The sequence below is a fragment of the Aquarana catesbeiana genome, linkage group LG06 (assembly GCF_042186555.1).
Source record: "Aquarana catesbeiana isolate 2022-GZ linkage group LG06, ASM4218655v1, whole genome shotgun sequence".
NCBI classification, from domain to species: Eukaryota; Metazoa; Chordata; class Amphibia; order Anura; family Ranidae; genus Aquarana; species Aquarana catesbeiana.
The window spans coordinates 353,375,063-353,393,506 of NC_133329.1; the positions used below are offsets into that span (position 1 = coordinate 353,375,063).

The following is an 18,444-nucleotide window of genomic DNA, read 5'->3' on the forward strand; positions in this document are numbered from 1 at the left end:
ATTTTATCAAATATTTTAATGGAAAAAAAAATTATTTGGTAATCTGTAATTTTGTCAATATTTGATTACCTAAAAAATCCCATTCTAGCTGTACAATGTCTGTTCGAATTTAGGGGATGTGGTGCATGGTATGAGCCATCTTCTATCGCATATATAACGTATACCCTATTTATTTTTACGCCGTATTCCAAAGGCTGTTCTTTTTCACATGTGACCAATAGCAGAGGACTAGAAGCTTCCCCTGCTTATGTTTCCCTGCAGACAGGTTGGGAAAGAGCTGGGTCATGTGAAAGCTGTATATTGATTAGGAAATGGGTACTTAGATTTTATTGTTTTTAAATCATTACAGTGCCGTCATCCATATACAGAAAGAGGAGGGATAATATAAATTAAACAGTATTTAGCATCACTTTAATTTACACCCTGGAATTTGACCACGCTGCGGGTGCCGGTAACATCCTTGCTGGTGGTGGTATATATATATGTGTATATATTCTATGGTATATTACGTAATATGTATGAGAAGTATAGGAAGTATTTTTGCTGTCTTACTGCAATCATTTTTTGCGGATTTTATTATAAATGGTGTTATATACTTTATTGAGTATAGTTTACAGCAAAAACATACATTAACAAAGCAGAACAGTGACAATTCAGAACAGTAGGAAATGAAAGACATAAGATCCTTGCTTGTTAAAGCTAAAAAAAAAAAACACTTTTATTATTTATTATTTGTGTGCCCCCCTATCTGAACAGTTTGTTGCATATCAATTTATGCATTTTGTAGCAGGGGACATGTTAACCTTTTATGGCAATGTAAACATATATATTTTCCCTAATTGTCATCTTTGCTGCTTTTTCTCTGCAGGTTCTGTCACTGGGAGCGGACGTCTTGCCGGAGTACAAACTTCAAGCACCTCGTATCAATAAGTTTACTATATTGCACTATAGCCCTTTCAAAGCCGTATGGGACTGGCTCATTTTGTTGCTTGTTATTTATACCGCGATTTTCACTCCTTATTCAGCTGCCTTCCTACTTAATGACATAGAGGAGCAGAAGAGACGCACATGTGGATATTCCTGCAACCCTCTGAATGTCGTAGACTTAATGGTCGATATCATGTTTATTATCGATATCCTCATAAACTTCCGGACCACATACGTTAATCTGAACGAAGAGGTTGTCAGCGATCCTGCAAGAATAGCTATACATTATTTTAAAGGCTGGTTCCTAATAGATATGGTTGCAGCGATACCTTTTGATCTGCTGATATTTGGATCTGGTTCTGATGAGGTGAGTTGAAGAGACATGTATACTTTGGATATTGCATAAGAGCATACTAGAAGTATGCTTGTTCACAGTGTTACACAGAGAGACATATATCAGGTAAATTAGCCACAAACCTCTGCAAGACAGCTTTGCAGAGGTCTGCAACAGAAATAAAGTGATAATAAAGTCTTGTTTTTTTGTTTAAAAATAACAAACATGTCATACTTATCTGCTCTGTGTAATGGTTTTGCACAGAGCAGCCCAGATCCTCCTCATCTCGGGGTCCCTCGCTGGCGCTCCTGGCCCTTCCCTCCTGCCGAGTGCCTCCATAGCAAGAAGCCTGCTATGGGGGCACCCCAGCCAAGCCACTTCTCTGTGTGTCCATTCACACGGAGCTGTGGCTCGGCCCACCCCCTGCCTCTCCTCATTGGCTCACTGACTTTGATTGACAGCAGCGGGAGGCAATGGTGCCCGCTGCTGTGTCTCAGCCAATCAGAAAGGGAAAGTCCCGGACAACCGAGGCTCTCATGCAACATTGCTGGATCAGGATTGGGCTCAGGTAAGTATGAGGGGGGCTGCTACACACTGAAGGTTTTTTATCTCAATGCATAGAATGCATCAACATTAAAAAACCTTCTGCCTTTAGAACCCCTTTAACACCAGGAATTGTACAAATTTTCATTAGGAAAAACAGAAAACAGTCTGAAACAGACTTTTACTCCAAACAGATGCACAATTAAGAAGGGGTCAGAGGCAGTTTTTTTCTGTTGCGGGGCTTCCTTCAGAAAGAGAAGAATTTATAAACAAGCTGCAATATCATAGGAAGTCCCTCTTTGTACCACTATTTAGCATTGTCTTGCCGCGTGGCAAAATTGGTACATGTCCCCCACTATGTGGACAAAAACATGTGGACGCCCATGCAAATAATTTTTCTCTGAGGAGGGGTACTGTTATGCAACAACATACAGTAAAAAATATTTTAGACAATTGTGCATTTCCAATCTTGTGGAAACTTTTTGGGAAGGACCCTTTTCTTTTCCAGAATGGCTGTGCCACTGTGCACAAAGCAAGCTCTGCAAATACATGGTTTGACAAGTTTGGTGTGGAGGAACTTAAGTGGATTGCCCAAAGCTGGACCTCAATCCTAATGAACACCTTTGGGATGAATTGGAAGGCTGATTGCAAGTTAGAGCTTCTCGCCCAATATCAATATTCAACCCCATAAGTGCCCTTTTAGTTGAATAGGAACATTTTTTCACAGACAAACTAGAGAATCTTGTGGTAAGCCTTGGCAGAAGAATGTATACAGCTATAGCCAAAAGGGGGAAGGGAGGGCAGCTTCATATTGATGTGTATCTCTAATGCCCCGTACACACAATCGGACTTTCTGACAACAAAACCGTGGATTTTTGTTCGAAGGATGTTGGCTCCAACTTGTCTTCCATACACACGGTCACACAAATGTTGGCCAACAATTACCAATGTAGTGACGTACAAGACGTATGTGATGTCTCCATTACGAACGCTAGTTATATCTCCGGCTCGGAATTGATTCCGAGCATGGGTGGATTTTTGTCCGACGGACTTGTGTACACACGAACGGAAAGTCCGACAACAAACATTTGTTGGCGGAAATTTTGAGAACATGCTAGCCAACATTTGTTGGCAGAAAGTCCGATCGTGTGTTCGGGGCATAAGACTTTTTTTAGTTTTGGCTAGAGTGGGCAAGGGTTAGACCTTGTGTCAAATGTTTATTGCTAGCTGAGCCTTTATTGGGAAGACTAACAACTTTACTTGTACTGAATCAGAATACTTTCTTAATCCAGAGGGAAATTATTGTGACGCAGCCACACTCAACAAAGACAACATAAGATCACAACAATGAACAGAATAGGACACAGTGACACAACAAAATTACCAATACCAGCAATTAGCACCCATAAAACAAATAAAAACTATACTCTAATAAACCATCCATACAATCAAAATACAACATAGAATAAATAACACTAATTAAAAAATAACAAAAAATCTAACTACCAAAACAAACAGAAAGAGAGGAAATCCAAAATTGTACAATTGTCCCAAAAACTATAAATAAAGTGAGGTCTACTAATGGTGAAACTTGTTCTAGAGAAGACTCTCTAACCTTGGTAGATTTCCACTAACATCCTGTCGTGTCTCTGGGACAGGAAGTGAAGGTGAATTCCGCTAGCAAAAGAATCTCTGGTGAGCCTTAAAAGAGAAGTATTTTTTAAAAATGTACCCATCATACTTACCTAGGTGGATGCAGCATCGGACTGATGCTGCATCTGTCCCCCGGTGCCTCTTTACTGAGAACCGCACCATCGAACATCATCATTGGCTCAGTTTTCACAGCTCCCCGAGCGGAGAGCTGCCACCTGTCAATCAGCAGCTCTCCTCTCTGCTCCTCCACGCTCATTGGAACGCTAAGCTGTGGAGGGGCAGGGAGCTAAGAGGCTGAGACAGGCATCAGTCCAGGCACCTGGCGGATCCTGACTATATTGTCGTGATGGCGCGGTAGCTGGACTGATTCCTGTGACATCCGCAGAGAGCGGACTTCAGAGCGCTCTCTGCTGAAAATGGGTCAGAGGAGTGCAAAACAAATTGCACTCCTGTGACCCTTAGGAGAAGCCCAGCCTTTTAACGAGCTCAGGCTGGACTTCTCCTTTAAGATTAAAGTTGTACTGCCTTGTGCTGCATAGAGCAGGATTGTGCATCGTTGGTGAGGTTTGCAAATGAGGTCTGTATAACTATTTACTTTTTGACGTGGAAGGGGGCTTTAACACAAATGTAAAAGAACAGTTACCCTTTGGTGACAAAGACCTGAATAGATTGCAAATGGATTGTAAGTTGTCACTAATGTCTTGACATTTTCTTTAATTATACATAGTTTGGGTTAAGCCCTATTGAGTGTAGGCAGGTGTATTATTAGATGAAATTATAATTGCATATAGAATTTAATATTTCACTAGGCACCATTTGATACAAATTGGCATTTGACCAAAAAATGCCTTTCCCTTTCGGATTTCCCTTTTGGAAAAAAACACATCTCCCTTTTGGATCTCCCCTCTCTTTCGGTTTTGGTGACAATGGTTGTTTTGGTAGTTTGATTTTTTTTTATTTTTACAATCTGTGTTATACCTCTACCTTTTGAAATATGCTTTTTGTCAATCAGTTTAATGCTTGATGTGATGCCCCTAGAATGAAGGTTTCAGCAAAGATTGCTATTTTCGACATCATCAGGTACTTGTTTCATTAAGCACAACTGGCCTCTTTTCTTTAATATAATTCCTGGCTCATCCCTCTAGCAAAGTCACCCTACCCTACTATAAACTTTAAGCTGCTGTTTAAGGCGGAACTTCAGTCATTTTTTATCTTTCCATCTATTAAATCTTCTGCCCTTGTTGTTTTAGCTTTGGATAGTAAAAGATTTTTTTGGGCCAGCAAATACCTTAGACAGCCCGCTTCCTGTTTCTTGTCTGGAAAAAAGCCTAGGCTTATGACATCATGCACAGCACTTTCTCACTCTTGTGAGAGTTTGCCAGGAAGGGAGGGGGGGGGGGGCGGGTCATAAGAGGGCCAATGAGAGCTGCAGAGCTGGAGGTGTGTGTGTCCGTGTACAGGCAGAAGCTTCAGCTGCCCACAGTTAAAATGAATACAGCCAGATTTAGTGGAGAGAGATTTCTGCAGCATATTTGGCTAGTACAGCATCACAGTATATGTATAAAAAATATGCAAAGTAGTTGAAGGGAAGCTTCACAATGGTAAAGACGTTTTTTATTACAAATTATGTGAGCAGACTGCAGTTCCTCTTTAAATGATCACTATTTAAAAAAAACTTCATTCTAATGCCCCGTACACACGGTCGGATTTTCCAATGGAAAATGTGTGATAGGACCTTGTTGTCGGAAATTCCGACCGTGTGTGGGCTCCATCACACATTTTCCATCGGATTTTCCGACACACAAAGTTTGAGAGCAGGCTATAAAATTTTCTGACAACAAATTCCGTTGTCGGAAATTCCGATCGTGTGTACACAAATCCGACAGACAAAGTGCCACGCATGCTCAGAATAAATAAAGAGATGAAAGCTATTGGCCACTGCCCCGTTTATAGTCCCGATGTACGTGTTTTACGTCACCGCGTTTAGAACGATCGGATTTTCCGACAACTTTGTGTGACCGTGTGTATGCAAGACAAGTTTGAGCCAACATCCGTCGGAAAAAATCCTAGGATTTTGTTGTCGGAATGTCCGAACAAAGTCCGACCGTGTGTACGGGGCATAACAGTATGCAGTTATTGTATTCAGTATATATTTTTTTATGCCACATTACTTAAGATTATTTATTTTTATTTTCACTCAGAGCAAGTTACCCAACCAACAGTGGTTGGAAGAAAGCATGACACTTGAGCAGTTGCAGCTAGTGTTGTGCTTTGTAAATGCTTTCTTTTAGTTTTGAGTGCTGTGATAGTTTGACTGAGACTTACTCAATCATGCAATAATATGCCCAAATAAATAAAAAAACATTTTTTAGACAAATAAAGCTTTCTTTTGGTAGTATTTTGAAAACAAAATTGTTTACCTTACATTATATTATAAAATATTTAAAATCAATAGTCTTTCTAAATGTCTTTAGTAGAAAAACATAAAACAAAATAAGTGCATATTATTTAGTCTTTGTAAAAGTTAGAGTCTACAATCTATGGTATATATTTTGAAATTCATGATGAGCAATTTGAAGATTTAATTTTTTGCCACAATTCTAGGCAAAATTTAGAAATTACAGTTTTTTTTGGAGAAAGTTCTCATTTTAACAATTTATTTCTTACATACAGCATGGACACTTAGAATTACACCCAAAAAACCATTCCACTATTACTACTGCTGAGGATACCACATGTGTGAAACGTTTTAGCTTCCTAGAGTCATAGTGGGAACCAAAATCCAAAATGCACTTTCAGGCTTTCAAGGGGCATAAGTTCCCCATTTGATTTCCTGACTACCTGTCACATTTTTAGAGTCCCTGAAGTGGCAGAATAGTATTAACCTCCCTGGCGGTATGATTATTTCAGATTTTTGCGTCTCAAAGCGGTACAATTATTTTGCATAGAAATTTGGCGTTTTATATTGTAGGCCTGTAATTCTTAGCAATAACACACTTAAATCTGTCCACCAAGAGTCTAGTAGATATCCCGGGTATGATGAAGTTTGAAACACAAAAACATAAATTATAATATAATAAATAAATATAAACAATTAGAAATAATAATAATATAATAATAATAAAATAAATTTCCTCACAATTCACTATCGCTCAATTCTGCAAGTGTTCTAATTTACTATCGCTGTTTTCTAGCTGGTCTAAAACCACTTTTGATGTAAAGGGACACTTTTTGGTTGCCATGGACAATCTCAAGTTTACAGGCAGAAAGAACAGTATATATCATATAAAACTACATGCAGGACGTTGGACAAAGCACTGGGGACAAAAGGGATGTGAAATGATTTCAAACAGTACTGTAATCTGTAAGATTACAGTGTACTGTATGTGTTATGAATTTTCACTTTTTTGAATTTGCCACCAGGCTCCTCCCCCCATGCGTCGCGACCCTCGCAGGGAACGGAGCCTGGCACAGAGAGGCTTCGGGAGGAGGACGGAGCCCGCAGACTCAGCGGAGGGGACATCGCAGTATCCTGGGGACAAGGTAAGTATACCGCACCAGGATCCTGAGATGTAATCCTGAGTGTGGCTCGGGGTTACCTCTAATGGTGCTGAAATTTAACCCCAAACCACACTCAGGAAAACCTCCAGGGAGGCTACAAAAATGGAAAACGACCCCATTTTTTAAAGCAGACACCCCAGGGTATTTACTAAGTGATATGGTTAGTCTTTTGAAGATTTAATATATTGCCACAAGTTTTTAGAAAATTAAGAATGAAAAAGATAAATAAAATTATCTGTCGGGTGAAGGGTTACATTGTTCAACAATTAAATCAAATAAAATATTGATTGAGTGTAACATTTCCGTAAAGCCACAAAGTGTATTGCTTTTCCTTTCACTGTAGAGTCAGGGGCTGGATGAGGGTCAAAACCCAGGGCCCTGAATAAGGGGGTACCACTGGCCCTTAATGTAGGGGCCCAGGCAAGCGGGGGGCAGGCCCAGGCAACTGAGTGAATCTGATATGGGCAGGGATAGTGATCAACACAGCGGGGTGGTGGTGGTGGGGGGGGGGCAATTATTGGAACTGATCCCTTATATGGCTCTCTGCAGTGACTAAAAGCTGACTACTTCTCCTCTCCCTCCTGCTGTCTTTTAGCTGCTGCAAAGAGATCCATACAGGGGATCGGTTCCAGTAATTCCCCTCCCCCTCCTCCGCTGCTCTGATCACTCTCCCTGTGCACAATACGTCTCTCCATGCTGCCAAGGCTTCCCTGTATGCCCCACCCCCACAGAGCTGCTGGCTTCCCTCTTCTCCTTCCCATTGGCAGCTGCAAGTACAAAATAGGATCCTTCAGGATGGAGAGTGATGGAAGGGTCAGGTAAATATGTCACATTTACCAGCGCCTTCCTTTCCTGAATGAACACGACTGATCCATACTGGTCACTTATTGTGTTCATTCATAATTGAAGCATAGTAAAATGTCTTTATTTGGGGGAGGCCGTCAGATTGGCTGTGTGGTTTCTAACAACAGCCCTGTCAAAACCTCTAAAGGCCCCTACACACAATCAGAAAATCGGAATGTAAAATTTCATCCGATGAACGATCTGCCGATTTTCGGATTGCTAGTATGGTGCTTTCGACAACCGATTCTGAATTTTCGGACAACAAAAACTGAAGGTGCAGGCTATAAAATTCTTGTATGTGAACACAACGGGGGTTATTTACGAAAGGCATATCCACTTTGCACTACAAGTGCACTTGGAAGTGCAGTTGCTGTAGATCTGAGGGGGACCTGCAAGGAAAATAAAAAACAGCATTTTAGATTGCACATGATTGGATGATAAAATCAGCAGAGCTTCCCCTCATTTCAGATCTTCCTTTCAGATCTACAGCGACTGCACTTCCAAATGCACTTGTAGTGCAAAGTGGATTTGTCTTTTGTAAATAACCCCCCAGTCAGATTTTTATTTAATTAGTACAGTTTTCATCCCAAAAAAATCGTAAGAATAAGACTACGCATGCTCAGAAACGAAAGAACACATACAAAACAATTCAACACATTACATCACTTACATCACATGTGCAGAACGAAAAAAAGATTTTGTTTCGGTTAGTTATTTACATAAATTAGTTTGTTTAATCCGTTTAATTCGCTTTTGGAATTTGTTTTGTTTATTCGTATTCAAATGGATTTAAATAGTTTTATTCACTCTATTATATTCTATTCTTTTATTTTCTGTTATATTATTTTCTATTCTATTTTTTTTTCTATTCTATTCCTTTATTTTCTATTCTATTTTATTCTCTTTGGAAATTGGAAAACGATTAGAAAAGTATTACAAAACGATTCGAAAATGATTCAAATTCGAATTTCGTCCAAATTTTTTTTTTCGTTATTTCGGATTCATTTAAATTCGGTACTATTGTAATTCAGAAATTCGGATACATCTGAATTTTGGAAAACAAGAATTCGTCCGAATTTCATTTCCGAATGAAACAAACCGTACATGTCTACTTCTGAAGTTGAATTCTGTTGTACGAGAATTTTTTATGTTGAGTAACCTCTTCACTTTCCATATGAGACCAGCATGCAACAAAAAACAGACGAAAATTTGTCCGATAATCTGATCGTTTGTACCCGGCTTAAGAGTTATTTAACAGCAGCTGAAAAAAAATGATCTGTGCTTTGTGGCAAAGCTGTGTAAATCTCAGTAATGGGTAGACAGAAATACAAACATAAAACAGCTAGCTCCCTCGCGTGTATTTTTCTGTGTATTTAGCTGTCTGCCTAGAGGTAAAGACCAGTAAAAATTAAATAAAAAGGAAACGCATATGCCCTGTACACACGGTCGGACATTGATCGGACATTCCGACAACAAAATCCATGGATTTTTTCCAATGGATGTTGGCTCAAACTTGTCTTGCATACACACGGTCGCACAAAGTTGTCGGAAAATCCGATCGTTCTGAACGTGGTGATGTAAAACACGTATGTCGGGACTATAAACGGGCAGTAGCCAATAGCTTTCGTCTCTAAATTTATTCTGAGCATGCGTGGCACTTTGTGCGTCGCATTTGTCTATACACAATCGGAATTTCCGACAACGGATTTTGTTGTTGGAAAATTTTATATCCTGCTCTCAAACTTTGTGTGTCGGAAATTCCTATGGAAAATGTGTGATGGAGCCCACACACGGACGGAATTTCCGACAACAAGGTCCTATCACACATTTTCCATCAGAAAATCCTATCTTGTGTACAGGGCAATATACTTCACTAGCATTATCAAATATACTGTATGAATCATGGACAGTTGTCAAACTACAAACATTTTTCTCCAGAGTGGTTCTTTAACCTCAGACTGTATTCCTGCCCTGAATTAGATCAGTTAATTTATTCAATGCACAGATTGAAAGGCTGAAGGAGAGAGACGTGTCTGGCACGAGAGATGAAGGAACACAGAAGGTCTGTCTTATAATAAAAACCCAGAATCCATCCTATAATGGACACCAAAGTTCCATCTTGTAATGGACACTGACAGTTTGTCCTATAATGGTCCCCAAAGGTGCATCCTATAATAGACACTGAAGGTCCGTATTCTAATGGACACCAAAGGTTTATCCTATAATGGACATTGAAAGTTTGTTCTATAATGGACACCAAAGGTTCATCCTGTATTGGACACTGAGGGTCCATCCATCTGTACAGCTTCAGACAAATGTTTTCTTTGGAAGCAGCTTGCTCTGAAGATAGCAATTTTTAGACGTTATTGTATATTGAAATATTTTTTTATATTATAAATTATTTTTTCCAACTAAATGATCAATAAGGAGTGAAATATCAATAAAATTTAAATGAAAACAAAAAAAGGCGCCTCTAAGTGCAGAAGTAAAACTTTATATTTCCCAAAAGGATTAAAAACACTTATGCTCCGTACACACGGTCGGAATTTCCGGCAGAAAAATCCGATGGCAGCTTTTGGTCGGATATTCCGACCCTGTGTATGCCCCATCTGACTTTTTTCTGTCGGAATTTCCAATGGACTTAGATATAGTACATGTTCTAAATTTTTCCGTCGGAAATTGCCTATGGAGGTTATCCCGTTGGCAAGTCTGACTGTGTGTACGCTGCATTACAAAAGGGTGGATGGGTAGGAGCACATCATATTAGTAATATGGCAGGTGGTCCGGTATTCTGGAAGTCCCAAGGAGTCTCAGGGGGAGATATTATAGCATATTCTAAAATGGCCAGCAGATGGAAGCCACAACTCTCCTGGATCCTGGGAAGACAACTAGGCTGTCTGAGACAGCATGGAAGCCGAATCCAGGAAGTGACGTCAATGACCCGTTGACGTCACTTTCTGGATTCGGCTTCCATGCTGTCTCAAACAGCCTAGCTGTCTTCCCAGTATCCAGGAGAGTTGTGGCTTCCATCTGCCAGCCACTTCAGAATATGCTACCATAGAATTACACCTCCAGATATCCCTGAGACTCCTTGGGACTACCAGAACGCCGGACCACCTGCCATTTTACTAATATGATGTGCTCCTACCCATCCACCCTTTTGTAAGTGTTTTTAACCCTTTTGGGAAATATAAAGTTTTACTTCTGCACTTAGAGGCACCTTTTTTTCTTTTCATTTTACTTCCAGAGTTTGCTTCTCTCTTCAAGTGCTGCTGGAAGTGAAGACCCTCTTCTATTTCTACATAGACTGATATCTGCTTGGTCTGTTACTCAGAGCGCCCTTATACGCACTTTTATCAATAAAATTTACCCTTAAAAAAAAAAAAAAAAAAAAGATCAATAAGGTATTTTAAAAGGGAAATTTTTTTTGGCTCACATTGCAATCTGTCTGTACAATCTTCGTACAGGGAACTTTAGATTTACCAAAAATGTAATATGAGGACCTACCTATATTATTAACCCAATCTATATCCAGTCAGGTAAGCTGTTTCACTACTACTAGATCTAAAGAGATTGTACAATCAGATTGTAATGTCTCTGGTGAACTTATAAAAGATGAAGTTCTCAAAACGGTTGTTGCATTACACCCCTCATGGTGGAATGCAATCAACCAGTTATTGGCTATTAAAGTCTCTGTAAGGTTGTAGGCAATTTAAATCACCAGCAACCAGTCACATGGCTGAATTACCTCACTGATGTCACTGTTTTCTGGATGCAATGATAGTCTAACTGGGCTCTATGGCATTTTTATAAAACAAATACAGTATATTAGTAATAGCAGCTCGGCAGCTTTTCTGATTGACGTCCATTAGGAAGACATTCCTTTAGAACATTTGATGTAATTAGCATTCACATAGAAGAAATAGTTTTCATGAACCTCAATCCCCGAGCGATTGAAAGTCTTTCAACAAGGAAATTAATGTCTGCTTAACAGTGGAAATTAAATCATAATGTGTACAGACCAATTTCCTGTAAAATATGTGAAGAAACCCAAGGCTATACTGTCAATACGCCGGTCTCTTGAGTTATTATATAAAATGGTAATTTAGTATTAGATGTTGACGTTTAAATATGGATGAGGAGGTCTCAGGCGATATATATCCTTTCTCATTTTTGGTTTATTCAAAGTATAATTAAAGGACATTATATTATATTCCCCTTTTACATTTAGTCTTAAAGAGAAATTATCGTATTTATCGGCGTATAACACGCATAGGCGTATAACACGCACATTCATTTTAAGAGGGAAGCTTCAGGAAAAAAACTAAAATTTTAAATAAGGAACTTTGAAGCAAAACTAGGGTCAGTGCCCATCTGCAGCCTCACCATTGCCATCAATGCAGCCTGATCAATGCCCATCTGCAGCCTCACAAGTGCCATCAATGCAGCCTCACCAGTCCACATCAATGCAGCAGCCTCACCATTGCTATCAGTGCAGTCTGATCGATCCCATCTGCAGCCTAGAGGGGACAGGGAGGGGGTGGGATGAGCGCCGACAGATTACATACAGTGAGAATGTCCTATGATAGACAGAACAGTGGTCCAATGGCGGCCCAGGACACGGGACTTCCTATTACAGAGGCCACCAAGTAAACAGGAGTTTCTCACTGTATGTAATCTGACGGCGCTCGTCCCGCCCCCCTCCCTGTCCCCTCCGAGGCAGCTAAAATTGAAGTATTGGCGTATAACACGCACACGCCATTTGCACCCAATTTTCATGGTGAAAAAATGAGTGTTATATGCCAATAAATACAGTATATTTAATGCATAAGGAATACATAGATAATACCTAAAGTTTATGTGTAATAGAACTTTGTGACCCTCGCCACTTAGGTTGTAACAAAAAATATCTGAGGAAGCTTCTTAAATCTCTAGTTATATAGAACAAGTCCAGTTCAATGTGATTAACTATTACAAGCTGCTCTCTTAAACTGTTGCATGTAGTATGTGTTTCAGTGTTTTTGCACGTCTCATTACACAAAAGATGGTCCACTGAATTTTTACACTTTTCTAAAGACATCAAAAAAGTGAACCTGTACTCCATTTTATCATTTTAAAAGTAAAACTTCTCCCTAAGGCCCCTTTTACATGGGCTTCCCGATCAGGTCTGCCTGTCAATTTTTAAGGCGGACCTGATTGGACACTCTATTTAACCCTATGAAGCGGCAATATCCAATCTGATCCTGTCCATGAAATCCAGACAAGTGGAAACCCTATTTTCCGTCTGTCTGGAGAATCGGAGAATCTCCATAGAGGACAGCAGGGCTTTGACAGGTCCATCTCCACACAATGAGCAGAGATAGACATGTCTTCTGCCTGCTCAGCGGGGAACACCGGATAAGTTCCTGCTGAGCAAAGCAGAGTCTGCACACAGACAAGCCCGTGTGAAAGGACCCTAATGCCCTGTACACATGGTCAGACTTTCCGACAGAATATGTGCGATCTGAGCTTTTTGTCGGAAATTCCGACCGTGTGTGGGCTCCATCGGACTTTTTTCATCGGAATTTCCGACACACAAAGTTTGAGAGCATGCTATAAAATTTTCCGACAACAAAATCCAATCCTTGAAATTCCAATCGTGTGTACACAAATCCGACGGACAAAGTGCCACGCATGCTCAGAATAAATTAAGAGACGAAAGCAATTGGCTATTGCCCCGTTTATAGTCCCCACATACGTGTTTTACGTCACCGCGTTCAGAACGATCAGATTTTCTGACAACTTTGTGCGACCGTGTGTATGCAAGACAAGTTTGAGCCAACATCCGTCGGAAAAAATCCATGGATTTTGTTGTCGGAATGTCCGATCAATGTCCGACCGTGTGTACGGGGCATTAGACTTGAAACCAGATGCCTGCAATTCCCTTGATTAGCAAGAAAAACATTTTGTGTGCTCCTCTCTGATTTTCTTTCCTGCAACTATGGGTTTCAGGAAAGAAATTTACACAATTTCCTCATCAACGTGGATGACAGGGCAATCCCTCTTCCTGAGCTATTGTCTGCGCCCAGCGAGGGGGGCTGGTTGTTTTGTAAAAAATAAATTTTAGTCATTTAAAAAAAAAAAAAAAATACAATATATACCCCACTTTTTGTAAAATGTGCATGATGTTACGCAGAGTAAATAGATGCCTAACATGTTATGCTTTAAAATTGCGCACGCTCATGGAATGGCAACAAATTACGGTACTTAAAAATCTCCATATGCAATGTTTCAAACGCCTTTACAGGTTACCTGTTTAGAGTTGCAGAGGAAGTCTAGTGATAAAATTATAGCTCTCGCTCTAAAATTCGTGGCGATACCTCACGTTTTTGTTTTTACACTGTACCTTTAATTTCATTTTTTTTTGCTCACTTTTATTCCTGTTACAAGGAATAGAATAGAATATAAGTAAGGATGACAGGTCCTCCTTATGGAGAGATCTGGGGTCAAAAAGACCCAAATCTCTTCTTTACCTTTAAAAGAAAAAGATTTAAAAAAAATTAAAAATTCTTATCTTTCAGCTTTAAAAAAAAATGATTTACTTCTAGTCTGGACTGGAAGTGACATCATGATGTCGCTCTGGTCCTCCAAGGCATCCAAAGAGGATCTATTCTTTGATCACCTATGGGAGCAGCCGGACGCACCGTCGGATAATTTCTCGGGCAAACGGGCAGAAACGGTAAGCTCGATAAACACCGTCCCCTCCCAATGCTTTTGAAAGCGTTCCAGCGGCTCATGAGCCGCTTTAAACAGTTTCCAGAGAAAGCCAGCCACCGGCTGAAAGAACGATATCGGGGTTAGGCAGATACCTTCAGCCATATTCTCAGTAAACCACTTGCAAACCGCAACGTGTATATATATATATATATATATATATATATATATATATGTATATCTGTGTGTGTGTGTGTGTGTGTGTGTGTGTGTATTTTGGTCGGCTAGTGGTTAAATAAAAACACCAAGAGCTGCGTCTACCTTCCTTCTTAAAAGCATGTTAATGCACTTCTGGGTATTTGCGTTTAAAATTTTTGAGCTTATTGTTTGTCATAATCTCAGTATGTTTCCTTTAAAGGAAAATTAAATCTAACTGAAAAGCAGAATAATGTTTTAAAAGGAAGAGATGTTGAAACCACCTAAATGTGTATCTGCAGCTAGAGATGTGCACGATAGAAAAATGTGTTTGGTTTCACTTTTCGGATTCATTTGTTAAGTTAATCATTTTGTTTCATCATATTGGTTATTTAAAATGATTTGTTTTTGGAATTTGGTTCATATATTTGGATTTGTTTCATATATTTGGATTTGTTTCATATATTCGTTGTTCTGAATCGATTTGTATTTTGAAAGCTACCGGTATTTCAGAAGATCGGCTATATTCGTTTTAATGTGTTAATTTGTTGTTTCGGGAGATTACTTGTGCACTCTGTTTGGGTTGGATGGAGGTTCAATCCATCGGATTCTTTAAATCATAACGAATGAAACTAAATTAATTTTGGAGTTATTCATTGGGGGATATTTACTAAAGGCGAAACCACTTTACACTACAAGTGCACTGTAGGTGCAGTAGCTTTAGATCTGAGGGGAAGATCTAAAATGAGGGGAAGCTCTGCTGATTTTATCATCCAATCTGTACAAGCAAACATGCGTTTTTTTATTTTCCTTGCATGTCCCCCTCAGATCTACTGCGACTGCACTTCCAAGTGCACTTGCAGTGCACTCGTAGTGCAAAGTGGATTTGCCTTTAGTAAATAAACTCCATTATGTTCAGGGCTGTCTTTAATTTTGATTGGGCCCCGGGCAAACATTTTCTTGGGCCCCCCCCCTCCATTCTGAGACATACAAAAAATAGCAGGTAGACTCAAAATCAGTTTAATGCAGCAGATCACGCAGCGATTGCAATTGTTTGCCAGAGGTTACAGCCTATCCTTACTGCTCAATGGCTGGTTTCTAGAGGTTACAACACATCATTTCTGTTTGCCGATTGGTTGCTAGAGGTTAATGTACATTAATAGCGCTCACTAATTGGTTGCTAGTGGTTACAGCACATCATTAGCACTTACTGATTGGTTGCTAGAGATTAAAGCAGATCACTACTGTTTGCTGATTGGTTGCTAGAGGTTCATGCACATCATTACCTCTCACTGAGCAGTGGAGCAATCCCAAATAATTGAGCAAGTAAAGGGGCACCTTAATACACATACTACAGGAGAGGTTCCGAGACTGCGGACATACTGCAGAAGACAATCAGAGACTGCGGACATACTGCAGAAGACAATCAGAGACTGCGGACATACTGCAGAAGACAATCAGAGACTGAGGACATACTGCAGGAGACAATCAGAGACTGTGGACATACTGCAGGAGACAATCAGAGACTGCGGACATACTGCAGGAGACAATCAGAGACTGCGGACATACTGCAGGAGACACTCAGAGACTGCGGACATACTGCAGGAGACAATCAGAGACTGCGGACATACTGCAGGAGATTACCAGAGACTGCGGACATACTGCAGGAGACAATCAGAGACTGCGGACATACTGCAGGAGACAATCAGAGACTGCAGAAATACTGCAGGAGACAATCAGAGACTGCGGACATACTGCAGGAGACAATCAGAGACTGCGGACATACTGCAGGAGACAATCAGAGACTGCGGAAATACTGCAGGAGACAATCAGAGACTGCGGACATACTGCAGGAGACAATCAGAGACTGCGGACATACTGCAGGAGACAATCAGAGACTGCGGACATACTGCAGGAGATTACCAGAGACCGCGGACATACTGCAGGAGACAATCAGAGACTGCGGACATACTACAGGAGACAATCAGAGACTGCGGAAATACTGCAGGAGACAATCAGAGACTGCGGACATACTACAGGAGACAATCAGAGACTGCGGAAATACTGCAGGAGACACTCAGAGACTGCGGACATACTGCAGGAGACAGAGACTGCAGACATTATACAGGGGATGGTCAGAGAACTTTCAGCAATGCACAGCTTTACAGTTAAATAACACAGCTCAGGGTTTAAACAGTCAGGCATTTTATGGTTGTAAGGACATACCTGGCCAGCCAAACTTACTACATACATTCAGGACTGTGGGCGGGGCTTCCACTCTCTGCTCTCACTAAAGCAGCTGGGAGCTCCACTGATGCTTTGTTGGGTGGGCCCACATCACCCGTGAATGGTCGCCCCGATGACAGCTTTGCAGAGCGCACAGAGGACATGGGAGGATGTATTCCGCGCTAGCCAGCTGAGAGGGGCGGGGCCAGGAGCTCCACTGACGCTCTGACCCCGCCCACGTGCAGCCTGTGTACTGGGAATAGAGTGCCTGTAGTGAGAGCCAGTGATTGGAGTGGGAGTGTCATTGGAGCTCCCGGCCCCGCCCCCGGACCTCTGTATTCACCAGCCAGTATAGAGGGGGCGGGGCCGGAAGCTCCACTGACACTCGCACTCCGATCACTGGCTCTCACTACAGAAGCTCTTTTCCGAGTACACAGGCTGCACGTGGGCGGGGTCAGAGCGTCAGTGGAGCTCCCGGCCCTGCCCCCTCTCAGCTGGCTAGCGCGGAATACATCCTCCCATGTCCTCTGTGCGCTCTGCAAAGCTGTGATCGGGGGGCCCCAATTCACGGCTAGCGCGGGCCCCCCAACAAAGATTGGGCCCGGGGCAAGTGCCCCGTTTGCCCTGCGCTAAAGACGGCCCTGATTATGTTATGATTTGGAGATTCTGATGGATTCACCTCCATCCAACCCAAACACAATAAGCAGTGTTGCCAACCCCCCGAAGTGAAATTTACTGGTAGGACGCCAAAATTTACAAACAGCACCACATTTTTTTTGCTGGCAAAAAAACATGACATTTACTGACAGAGCTGCATTTTTTACTGGCACAGCTAAAAAGTGCCTAAAATTGCCTTTTTCAGTGCTAAACAGTGCAGATATCATTGTTTAAATTATAAACATATAGCTAGTGCTATTAGCAATGTGTTTAAGCTAAACAAAAGTCAAAAAACATATTTCACCATTTACATGAAGGGCAGGTTACTATAACCCAGCCACCCCAGAGTCCCCTCTTACATCAGAGTCTGCAGGATCCCCCCTTACAGTGAAAGGGAACTCTTATGTAAAGGGGGAATGTTGCAGATCATGATTTGAGGGGGGGCTCTGTTGACCAGAGACCACCTTATATCAGAGTCCACTGCATTCCCTTTACATCAGAGTTCCCACTTGCATCAGGGTCTGCAGCATTGCCCTTGCACTGAAAGGAGGGGATACTGCAGACTCTTATATAAAGGGGAATGGCAGGAACTCTGATGTGGGGGCACTCTGGTGACTAGAGACCACCTTTCGCAGAGTGAATACACTAAGGTAAGGGTGTAGGGGGTTACTAATATAGGGGGGAACCTTTGTATCAGTGCCCCCTTACATTATTGTATTCACTCCTACCTTACATCAGCAACCCGCCCCCCACTCAGACTGGCCTTGCAGCGCTGTCACTGACCTCCTCTCAGGTGCATCGTGAAGGACTCA

At 41.2% G+C, this 18,444-nt stretch overlaps 1 protein-coding gene across 5 annotated transcripts in view; it reads left to right on the forward strand.

The window, feature by feature from the left end:
* The window catches only part of KCNH7 (potassium voltage-gated channel subfamily H member 7), a 714,913-nt gene that overhangs the window by 509,184 nt on the left and 187,285 nt on the right, over nt 1-18,444 (forward strand). For all 5 annotated transcript variants that reach the window (XM_073634033.1, XM_073634036.1, XM_073634035.1 and 2 more), the window contains one exon: nt 869-1,294. In XM_073634033.1, coding sequence (XP_073490134.1) covers nt 869-1,294 — 426 coding nt within the window. The remainder of the gene's footprint in view (nt 1-868; nt 1,295-18,444) is intronic.